At 40.9% G+C, this 12460-nt stretch overlaps 1 protein-coding gene across 3 annotated transcripts in view; it reads left to right on the top strand.

Annotated features, from left to right (window-relative positions):
* Positions 1-351: 351 nt before the first annotated feature.
* Positions 352-12460, top strand: part of TNPO1 (transportin 1) — a 90275-nt gene continuing 78166 nt past the window's right edge. For 2 of the 3 annotated variants that reach the window (XM_036310958.1, XM_036310960.1), the window contains exon 1: positions 352-465. In XM_036310958.1, coding sequence (XP_036166851.1) covers positions 451-465 — 15 coding nt within the window. In that variant the 5' untranslated portion in view covers positions 352-450. The remainder of the gene's footprint in view (positions 466-12460) is intronic. The other variant, XM_036310961.1, reaches the window with a different exon arrangement.

Genomic DNA, 12460 nt, shown 5'->3' on the forward strand with positions numbered 1-12460 from the left:
GCCCGCGCGGCGTGTGCCGTGTGACTCGGCTCCGGGGCAGCCGTCACGCTGGAGGTTGTGCGGGGGGCACAAGTGAGGGAGGACGAGAGTCAGGGCGCGAAGAGGGCCCTGGGCAGCCCTCGTCCACCACGCTCACCGGGCCTTTAGGTCGCAGCCCCTCGGAGCACAGCAGGGTCCGCGGGGCCGAAGCCGGAGACGGCGGCGCGGGTTCAGAAACCGCAGCCGCGCACCACCGGGAGCACGTCGCCGGCCGCCAGGCCCGGGCCGCGGCTCCCGGCCCCGCCGCCGTTGCCTAGGCGACCGCCGCCGAAAGTTCCCGCGGCGGCCCCGCCCCTCGGCCAATCGGACGGCGCTCGCCGGAGCCAGGCTCCCTTTGTTCCGCAGCCATTTCAGGCCCCGGGCGGGAGCTGCGCCGCTGCGCTGAGGGCCCGAGCGCCGGAGGCCTCTGGGATGGTGTGGGACCGGGTAGGTGACGCGGTGCGCGGCGGACGGAGGGCGGGAGCGGAGGCTGCAGTTCCGAGGCTGGCGGACGGCCGCGGGGAGAGGGCCGGCTCGCCGCCCCCCGCCCCCGCCCGCCCGGGCCGTTTGGAGCCGGCAGCGGCGGCTGCGCGGTTCCACGCCCAACAGCTGCCGCCCGGGCGTCCTGCGGGACCAGGCGGGGCGGCGGCGGCGGCGGCTCCTCAGGTGTCCGAGGTCACGGCCGGGGCCCCTGGGGCTGGTGGGCTGGAGAGGGGCTGCACCGGGGAGCGTTGCCGCCGCCAGTGGAAGGGCGGCGTCGGAGGACCCCGAGCGCCGCAGGCGCTGCCCCGGGACCGCACCTCCCGCCGGTGCTGGACTCTGTCCAGCGCTGCCCTGCGGCCGGTCTTTGTCCCCGCCCGGCCCTCTGCCCGGGAGTGCGGCCCGCAGACACCGGCGCCTCCACACGCAGCCAGCTGGTGGCTTTCTGCAGGCGGGCCTCCCCCGGGGCCCCCTGGCTTCGCGACCTGTGCACGTCGTGTTACTGTTTGTAACCGTGGGTTTTGCGCCGGTTTGTTGTTTGCCCGTCTGCCCTTTCACTTCTCCCACGCGAACACGCCACAGCGCACAGCTGCCCGGGAGCAGACCGGCCACCGCCGCCAACCAGTTTGGGGCATCGCTTTTCTTGTTTTAAACTTGAGCGCCTGTTATTTGTTTTCAGATTTTAAAAATCGACTGGTTATTGCAAGGATTGCTTATATTTTGTCCGTTGTCTTAATTACTAATCATTTGCCCCATCAGCAGATATAAATGTAAAAATTTAAAGTGGGAGGCTACCCACAAATTGATGTTGACAGTTGTATTAAGAAGCTTAATACCAATCCTGCTTTGAAACAGTGATGACTTCAACGGTGAATGCATAAATGGTACTTTTTTTTTTTTCACCCTAGAGGAAAGATGTTTTTAACATGCAAGTTGTATCGTGTAATAGGTATTCCGAAATGTAAGGTTGCAAAATGGCTGGCCCGATGGGCTCATTTTTAGGATAAGCTCCTTTTGGATTTTAAGTTTGCCTATTATTATATCAAAGCTTTCATATCAGAATGGTAAATAAGTTATACTTAGTGAAGCAGGGGAGATACTTTGGGAATCGATTCTCTTTTCCACTTTTACTCTGCCCTGCACCCCATTCTTCTGAGAGAATGACTCCACCAAGTTGAAAACTTGCAAATGCAAAAGGGAAATAATAGTTTGAAGATGCAGATTTTCTTTTTAGCTCCTTGGCATATGTAATGCACAAATACCTAACAGTTTGGCAGTATGGTTTTTACTTCATCTCATTTGATGTGAGCCTAATGAACTATTAGTGCTCCATTTGCTTTTTCCTAAAAGTCGTCCCCCCCGCTCCCCCATTAGGCGGATCAGGCTTGATGTGTTTTCATCACATCTTCCTTCTAGGTATTCAGAGAATTACTAAATTCTGCCCACTGACATTTCAAACTATAAAAATCTTTTAAATTAATCAAACTTACTACCATTATATATTGTGAACAGAATAAGATTTTGGTAAAAACACATGACATTACAGTTGTAAATATTCCCATTGTAAGACTTGTTATTGTATTCATTGTTTTATGACATATATATACACACACACACACATATATATACATATATATAATGTTAAAGCCAATACATGAACTTAATTTTTCTAAATACTGTTAATGAACTGCATTGAAATTAAACATACTATATTTAGAAGAATTGCTTGTATTTAACCATGCTGGATTCTGCAAATACTACTTTTAAGAAAGGAAATGTGGTTGTAAAGGCAGCTGAACCAAATGACATATGTATTGAGAAAAAATTATCAAATGTAAACTGCAGAGGAGCACAGCCGTGAGAGTTATTTTTATTGCCCAGAATATAAATTATGAATATTTCTTCCTGGAATTGATATTTGAATATATATTGTTGCCAAAAAGATCTTGTACCCTCCCTCCCTCCAAATTTTGGTTTATCAGCAAAAGGGTAAGAAAGCTGAGAAAATCAAAGGTAATTTAATAATTGGCTTAAAATAATTTGAGGAGCACAGCATTTATTGTTCTTATTGCTTGAGATGGGAGGGAAGAGGGAGTGAATTAACATTTTTTCCATGTAATATACTGGGCATTATTTGTAGGCATTTAGCATACATGTATTATGCTTATATCATAGCCCTGTGTTACCCTATGGGAATTACTTCCATTTTACTGATGATGGAATAACTGAAGTATAGATAGGTAAGTACTCTGCCCAAGGTTTTAGAGTGTTCAAGGCTGGATCTGAATCTAGACATGCCTAATTACAAAGCTTATACTCTTTTATTTATAAAATTTTATGTAAATATGTAATTAAATATTCAGATTCTTATAATGAATACATATACATTGAATGAATACAGAATCTTACAATGAATATTATAATTCATTATAACAGTGATCTAACTGGAGATCATAGACCACATTACTAAAATAGTGAAAATGAGCTGAAGTAATGAATGAGTAAATTAGTTAAACCAGACAGGACTTAATTATCCATATACATTTTAGAAAAGGAAAGAAAAGATCTACCTGGATGAGATGTAATTGGTAACAAATATATAAAGCTGGTTTTTAAAATGCATGCAGCAAGCATTTGTGGATGAAACACTCAGTAATGACCTTAATACAAATAAGGGAGAAAAAAAATCCATCAAGTTTGGAAGTTAAGAGGAATGACAAAGATCCATTAAATAACTAAACTGAAAAATACACGTAGTAAGACCCCCGACAAGGTACACTAAAATCTTTATAATAGAGATAAGCAAACAAAAAAAAAATATAGAGAGATGTCCCAGATAAGGAGAATAAGACTACCAACAAGGTGTGGGAGATTAATTTTATACTGAAAACTAAAGCAAAAAACATGTGAGTTGCATTTTTATAATTGGCTTTGAAGTACTCTGAACCCTTTAGTAAAATAAGTATCAGTGGAGCCCCTTAAACCGCAGGTGCAGAAGTTACTGCCATAGATGAAAAGGTTGATCCCAGAAGGGCCAAGATTCCATTGCTTTTTGTCTTTACTAAAGAAAGAATTAGGGAGGAAAATATTTCAGCAAATCTTGAATGTATTAAATAGATGCATATAAATTATTAGGAATAGGTCATTTATGCTGCCATTAGTAATAATGTTTTTGAAAAATAATTAATTTAAAATATATAAAGCTGGAAAACAGAGTTTATTTAGGTAGGATAACAGGAAAATAATGAGAAAGCAAATTATGAAGGACTTTGTGTGCCATTTATTCATTCATTAACCATTTATTAGTGCTGGGATTGTCCCTTGTCCTCAAGAGAGTTCAATACTAGCGGAGAGAATGAAATGTAAACAAAAAAGTATAGTTACAGCTTTTATTATATAAATCTGTGGGGGCATCCAGGAGGGCTAGTGATAGATTTCATGCAAAGTAGGAGCAATGGTGCAGGCATTTCAGGGGCTAGGGTAGCACTTCAGAGTTTGTCAGTAAAGCTAAGGACCTATTGTGTTCTTGAACCTCAAAGCAGTTGAGAGGCCCTGAAAGGTATAGAGAAGTCTGCAAACTTCTTCTGTAAAGGACCAAACAGTGTTTTCTGTTTTGTGGACCCTACTGGCTCTGCCATTTTAGTGCAAAAGCAGTCCGGTCATAGACCTTATTGAAACTAATGGAATGACCAGATTTGTCTTGTGTTGCCCTAGTACAGTGATGGTGAACCTTTTGAGTTCGGCGTGTCAGCACTTTGAAAAACCCTAACTTAACTCTGGTGCCGTGTCACATATAGAAATTTTTTGATATTTGCAACCATAGTAAAACAAAGACTTATATTTTTGATATTTATTTTATATATTTAAATGCCATTTAACAAAGAAAAATCAACCAAAAAATGAGTTCACGTGTCACCTCTGACACGTGTGTCATAGGTTCGCCATCACTGCCTTAGTACAAGCCATTGAAAGATTTGAAAGGAATTTACGACATTGATTTGTGTGAATCAGTAAGAGCAGAATAAAAATAGAAAATAGATTATTTTTAAGCACTGTAAAGCAATAAGAAAATGCAATTCAGTTTTATAAATGGGCAAATTCACAGAAGAGGAAATAGCCAATAAACATGAAATATTGTTCTACACCATTAATAGGGAAATACAAAATTGTAGGGAAATTCATACATTGATCAGTACAGCCTTTTCAATTTTAAAGTAAAAACATTTTGACCCTGAAATTTCCATTTCTTAGAAAAACAAGGATATATCAGGAGTCAGCTGTGTTCAATATGTCTTTGTCAGTAGCAACAGAACTTCCAGACTTCCAGGTCACCTTTCATCTCCTGCACTCCAGTTCATGAATGGGTCTATATTTGTCTGCATTTTTTGTTGTTGTTGTTGTTGTCCCTTGTCCCTTCCCAACTCTTCATAATTCTTTTACTGGAATGTACAGTCCATCGTCTGCAAAATCCAGTCCCAACCTATGCTTAAACATTCCCTTCACTTTCTTGCTCTTATAGGAACCTGATGTTTTGCACTGTGCAGTTTGGCTGTTGTATTTATTTTTTCCATAGCTCTCCTTGTCAGTGTTCCTACAGATGGAAAAGGTGTCTGTCATGCTTCTCTGCTGCTTTCAGATTTTTTCCTCCCTTCTCCCTAAAAATCTTTTCCCCTAACAATCCTCAGTTTTGTGTTATGTCAGCAGATTACCGCTCAGGATTGCTACTATTAACCTCATTTCTCAAAATTGTTTTAGCTCCAGGCTCATTGCACCTCTTTCCAATACCACCTCAATCTTTAAATTACAATTGAAAGGAGTATACAGAATGTATTTCCAGTATCCTGATCTCTCATTTCCTAGACCTTTTCTTCAGTGTTCTTCCCATCTACCTCTCTCTTCCCATCACTCCCGTAGTGATACCATCTTGCATTGCCAATAACTACAGTCCCTCCATAGTTACCACTTCATGAGTTCTACTTTGTGACCCTACTTCCTATTTTTGTGGTTCACTCCTTCTAGTCAGTATCTCAGCCCCAACCATCTTTTTACCCCAATGGAATCTCCAGTCTATTCAGCCTATTACTATTTCCCTGGTACTCACCTCTTGATGTGTTCAGTCCCTTTCTTGCTCCTCTTAAATTCCACGATTAATCACATTTATCTCTTCTTTGGATCCACTCCTATGTTCTTTGCTTCTTTAATAAGATCCACAGCCCTGGTTAAACCAATTCTGCCTTCTTTGCACTTGCCCCTCTGTACCTCAATGTGGCAGGAAGCAAGCACACACCACACATGACCACATACCTCAAGTGGGTCCTTAATGCTGCTCTTGGTTGTACTTTATTTTCCTAGTCTGTTCACTCTCCTGACTATTTTATATCTTCTTCAAATATCCAGGATCGCTTTTCCCATCCTCACCTTCAGCTCATGACATTGGTTCCTACTTTGCTAAGAAAATTGAAGCAATCAGAAAATTTCCACAAACTCCCATTACCCTGTGCACTACCAGAATCTGGTCAATGCAGGCTATCTTCCTGCTTGTTACCTTAGATTAACTGTTCATATCCCTGAGTCTGCTTTTGTACTAGATCCCATCCTTTCTCATTTACTTAAGAACATTTTTTCAGCTTCTGCCCTTCCACATAATTTTTTTTTAATTTATTGGCTTTCTGGGAGCAACAGACATGCTATTATTTTTACCACCCTTTTAAAAAAAATCAAAAAATACTCGATTCACTTTTTACCATCAGTTTCCCAATATTTTGTTTGTTTCCTTTTCCAGCATTGTTCCTCAAAAGAGATGTCTATACTTCTTATTGCCAAATTTTCTCTTTCCATGTTTTATTGAATCCACTTCCAATCAGGCCTTTGCACCATTTCCACTGAAACAGGTCCTCAGGTTCTCCAGTAACTGCTATGTTGCCAAATACCATATACCATTGATTCTGTTCATCTTACTTGATCTATCCACAACATTTGACACCTATTTGTTCCCTTATCTTTGCAACACTTTCTTCTTTGCTTTCCAGGTTAACACATAACTGGTTATCTCCTACTTCACTGCTGGTTCCTTATAGTTCTCTTTTGCCTTCCTTCTCACAACCTCTTAATGTTGGAGAGCCCCAGGGTCAGTCCTTGTTTGTTTAATCCTTACCTGAGGTCCTGATTTTTAGAGAGAGGAAGGGGGAAAGAGAGAGAGAGAGAGCGAGAGAGAGAAAGAGAGAGAGAGAAACATAAATGTGAGAGTGAAACATTGATCGGTTGCTTCCCGCATGCGCTCCAATCAGGGATCAAACTGACAACCTAGATAGGTGCCCTGACCAGGAATCAAACCTGCCACCTTTCGGTGAACTGGACCACGCTCCAACCAACTGAGCCACATGGACCAGGACTGTTTGTATTTTATTTTCCTATCTATAATCACTCCATTGGTAATCTCACTTAGCCACATGGCTTTTAATTCCAGTTGGTTGGAGCATTGTCCAGTCCCTTACACTGAAAAGTGGTGGGTTCCATTCCTGGTCTGGACACATACCCTGGTTGTGGGTTCAGTCCCTTGTCGGGGTTTGTGTAGGTGGCAGCCAATCGATGTTTCTCTCTCACATTGATATTTCTTTCTTCCTCTATGTAAAATCAATAATAATTTTTTAAAAATTTAAATATCAGCAATGCCCAATTTCGATTTTTAGCCCCCTCTCCCTAACATCAGTCTCATATGTTTAACTGCCTATTCAACATCTCTACCATATATATATATATATAAAAGCCTAATATGCAAAGTGTCCCCTTAAGGAGTTCAACAGATCAGCAGTTTGATCGCTCACTATGATGAGCGCTGACCACCAGGGGGCAGTGTGGAATGAAGGAAGGCCCTGGCCGGCAGCCACTAGAGACCCTACCCATGCACAAATTTCAGGCCTCTAGGGTGTAATAATTGACATCAAACTCAGCATGTCCAAAACTCAACCCCTAAACTTCCTGCCCATAGATTTCCCCATTTCTGTATGTTAGTGGCAACTCTATCCTCCCAATAGCTCAGGCTAAAATCTTAGAGTTATTCTTGATTTTGCTTTTTCTTTGACTCTTCAAATCCATTCTTTCAGGACAACATGTGTTTTTTTATATATCATCATAATCCAGAATTTTACTATGTCCCACTTCACTACTGCCACCCAGGTTCAAACCACTACTGTTATCTCCTTGGATTACTTAAATAGGTTACTACTTGGTATCTCCATGCTACCCTAGCCCCTCCCGACAGTCTTTTCTCAATATAGTAGCCAGACCAAGTCTTTTGCAAGTAAGACAATCTCTGTCATAACAGACATGCTATTATTTTTAATAACAGACATGCTATTATTTTTCTCACCCTTTAAAAAAACAACAGTCTTTTCTCAATATTATTTGCCTTTCTCTATTCCAAGTCCTGCAATGACTCCCCCTTTCAGAGAAAATCTGGTCCTTACAGTGGCCTTACAAGGCTCTCCATAATGTGCCCAACACACTCCCCTTTCACCTTACCTCCCTGATCTCATTTTCTGCTATTACTTTCCCTCCTTGCCCACTGGCCTCCTTGTTAGATCATTAACATATCAGTCATGCTCCTACTTTAGGGCCTTTGCTTTAGGTGGTTCAACTGTCGGGAATATACTTCTCCCAAATATCTACTTGGCTCACTGGTTTTTGCTGAGATTTCACCTTCTCTAAATACCCAATCTAGCCGAAACCGGTTTGGCTCAGTGGATAGAGCGTCAGCCTGCGAACTGAAAGGTCCCAGGTTCGATTCCGGTCAGGGGCAAGTACCTGGGTTGCAGGCACACCCCCAGTAGGGGGTGTGCAGGAGGCAGCTGATTGATGTTTCTCTCTCATCGATGTTTCTAACTCTCTCTCTCCCTTCCTCTCTGTAAGAAATCAATAAAATATATATTATAAATAAATAAATAAATAAATAAATAAATACCCAATCTAATATTGCATCTTACCCTCTCCCATCCTCCTTATTCTGGATTCTTTATTTTGACATAGCACATACTGCCTTCTAACATACTTACATTCAAGTCATCAGTCTAGTGCTCCTTTGCCCTGTGACCTGTTTTGAGCTAAGAATGGTTTTTACATTTTTAAAGGGTTATAAAACAAAAACAGAATATATGCCACATCTGCAAAGCCTAGAATATTTATTGTCTGGCACTTTGCAGAACAGTCTGCCCTCTATGTTCTGTTTATTGTCTTTCTCCACGAATGTGTGCTCCCAAGAGGGCAAAGATCTTTGTTTCATTTATTGCTGTGTAGCTTCAGCAACTAGAACAGTGCCTAGAATATAGTGCTTGTAAATATTTGTTATATGAATGAATTACTTGCAATGTTGCAAAACTGTAAAAAGGGTAAGTGTTCATCAATAACCTGTACTGCAGTTAGTAATGAAATAGAGTTGTATATAATGAATAGGAAAGCTAAGACATATTTTGAATGAGTTTTTATAGAATAGAAAGAAAACGTTTTATTTCTACAGAAACATGTATTTAAATACACACACAAAAACAGCTCTATATGGCTATTCATCAAGTGGATATTGGAATACCTCCAGGGAGGAGTCTAGGATTAGGAGAGGCACTTGAAGGGAACTTGAATTTCACCTGCATGTATATATATTTAAAGCCATCATAACTTGGGTTTCTATCCAAAAGAAGTCATGACATTGTAACTTCATAGGGTTTTAGGACAAATAGGTTCTAACTAAAGCAATGAGAAGTAGAGAGTAATGGGGGCGGGGGCAGGGGCTGGGGAGCGAGAGAGAAGAGAACCATTGCCTTTCTGAAATATTATTATTTGGCCAGCAAACGGAAGAGGAGTGAACAGTATGAATATCTGAAGAGTATGCAAAAGTAAGGACTCTTAGGTGGGAACAAGCATAACATTACAAGAGAACTACCAGGGAAGGAGGGAGGGGGAAGGAAGGAAAGGAAGGGAGGGAGGGAGGGAGGGAGGGAAGGAGAGAGAGAGAGAGAGAGAGAGAGAGAGAGAGAGAGAGAGAGAGAGAGAGAGAGAGAGAAGGAGAGAGAGAAGGAGAGAAGTAAGGAGAACATAGTGAAAAGGAGGCCAGAGACTGCTAGGAGATTTGTTTGGAGATAGGCAGAAGCCCAGATTATGGGCAACTTTGTAGGCTGTGATTTAAGTGTAATGAGAAACCATTGGAAGGTTTTGATAGAAGATGTAATTTAATTGAAGCTTTAACAGGATTATCTCAGAAATTGGGCTGAAGGATTTAAAAAAAAAAAAAGGCGGGAAAACCTATTGTAGACCATGCTCTTGTAGAACATGGTGTCTGGACTAGGGTGGACAAGTGGAGGGAGGGAGAAGTGGTCAGAAGGTATATTTTGACAATACTGACTGATGGTTTTGATGTGGGATATGAGGAAAATCATGGATGATCCCTTGGTGTTTTGGCTTGAACAACTGAATGAACACTAGTAGCATTTAGTGATATTAGGCTACTAGAGGAGGAACAGGTTTGAATGGGGTTAGAGAAGAGAATCAAGAGTTCCTTTAGCCAGCAAAGATTGAGATGCCCATTTAACAAACAAGTGAATATGTCTTATAAGATGTTGGATACTTGAGTCTGGAATCCAGAGCGCTATTTAATGGCACAGACTGGATGAGATTATGTAGATAAAAGAAAGGGGTTTAGGATATTTAGAGGTGGGGAGCCAGCAAAAGAGACTGACCAAGAGCAGCCAGTGAAATGAAAGGAAAAACAGGGAGATGTGATGCCACAGGCAAAGGAGTGGAAGAGAGGTTGCCTGTGTTCAGCACTGCGGAGAAATTAAGATGAGACCAAGAAGAAATCATTGGGTTTATCAGCAAGAAAATCTCATCTCAGTGGAGTGGGGTAAAGAAAGGGAGATGGTGACTGTCCACAACTTTCAACATGTTTCTGTAAATGGAACTAAGTGGAGAAATTAAGTAGTAGTGGATGGTGAATGGAGTCAAAGCTGTTTTTTTTAAAGATATCTTAAATAATTTTTGTTTTTAGATCCTTATCAAAGTATATGTTTATTGATTGGGGGGGCGGGGGGGGGGAGACATCGATGTGAGAGAGTATTATCAATCAGCTGCCTCCCACACTAGCCCCAACTGGGAATCATACCCGCAACCTTTCAGGACGATGCTCGGCCAATTGAGCCACACCAACCAGGGCAATATATCCTAAATAATTTTAAACTTAGAAAAAAGTTCTGAGTAATTCAGAGAACTCTAATTTACAGTTTACATGGATTCACCAACTTTTAACATTTTGCCACATTCTCTTCCCTCCCCCCCCCCCACACACAATTTTTAAAATATATATATTTTATTGATTTTTTACAGAGAGGAAGGGAGAGGGATAGAGAGTTAGGAACATCAATGAGAGAGAAACATCGATCAGCTGCCTCCTGAACACTCCCTACTGGGGATGTGCCCGCAACCAAGGTACATGCCCTTGACCGGAATCGAACCTGGGACCTTTCAGTCTGCAGGCCGACGCTCTATCCACTGAGCCAAACCGGTTACGGCCACACACACACAATTTTTTGATCATTTGATAGTAGGTTGCATATATTTTGCCCCTTTTCTCCTTAATACTTTAATGTGTGTATCTTAAGAGCCAGGATATTCTTTTCTAAAATCATATGTAGTTGTCAAATTCAGGAAATACAGTTTTTCACAATTTATATTACAGTTTTGTCACTTGTCCCAGTTTCATTATTTTTAACATTTTTTCCTCCAGTGCAGGATTTTATATTAAATTTAGTTGTCTTTTTTGACAGAGAAAGTAGTTTTTTATTAGTGGAATCTTTGCCATTTTAGCCTCAGAACAACCCCATGAGATAGAGATACCATTTATCTCATTTTATAGATCATAGGTTATTCTTTCCATGACTAATAAATGGCAGAGCAAGAACTCAAAGTCAAGCACAGTAACTCCACAGTTTGCACTCTTAAGCTCTATACTATAGTGCCACCCATGTAATGCATGGGAAAATCAGAAATTCCTTGTTTGAAGACAAGTCAAATTTATAGATCAGAGACAATGATACTTATATCAAAAAGATGGCTTTAAATGTCTAGAGCTGGATTATAGCTTTTTGTAATGATGAATCAGGGTTTAATATGTCACCTGATGAGCATCAGGACAGAAGGAAGAGCAAAAAAGTGAAAATACTTAAACTTTATATGTAGAATTTACTAGACTTTGGCTTAAATGATACGTGTTCAGAGTTATTGGTGCTAATTATTTAGAAAGGTAAATACTTGGATTAATTCTCTTGTAGTAGAATTTAGTTGGCAGTATATAGATGGTAATCTAAAGAATCCTGTTCTGTTTCAAAAAGAGTTTGTTTCATAAAATGCTGCTTGTTAAACCTTTATCGTGAAATATCAGAAATAAACTTAATTTAGGAAAAGAATATTAAGCAGCGAATCATTGAAACCACAAGTGCTGCAGAGCAAGAATTAGAATTTTTAGTGCAATGATATTTTACAGTTTTCTGTTAAACACAGTTTTAAGGGGGTAATGGGTAAAGACTTCTTTGGGATAGAAACCCAAGGTATGATGAAAATGTTTCTATCATTTTCAATTAAAGATTGTTCTTAATATTGAATGTGACTTCTGTAAGAGGTGACCTAAGCCTGGCACAGTGCTATGCCTTTTAACAGGAGCCCAAGTATTTGCTGAAAGAGTCAAGTGACATGTAGCTTTCACTTAGGTAACTTAGTAGTCCCAGAACTACACTTGAACAATGGTATTGGATACAAGCTTCCCTGAGGCTTGGAGAATTTCAGTAGCAAGTGTGAAGGGGAAAAAAGTAAGGCTGGCTTTTATGGAATATGACCAGATTCATTATTTACAGTTAAGTAAATGTTTTATTTCTAGAAGCTGAAAGGACCATGGTCTTTAATTGCTGGGTAGATGAGGAAATGA

Source organism: Myotis myotis, unplaced genomic scaffold (genome assembly GCF_014108235.1).
Source record: "Myotis myotis isolate mMyoMyo1 unplaced genomic scaffold, mMyoMyo1.p scaffold_m19_p_5, whole genome shotgun sequence".
In the NCBI taxonomy this organism is placed as follows: domain Eukaryota; kingdom Metazoa; phylum Chordata; class Mammalia; order Chiroptera; family Vespertilionidae; genus Myotis; species Myotis myotis.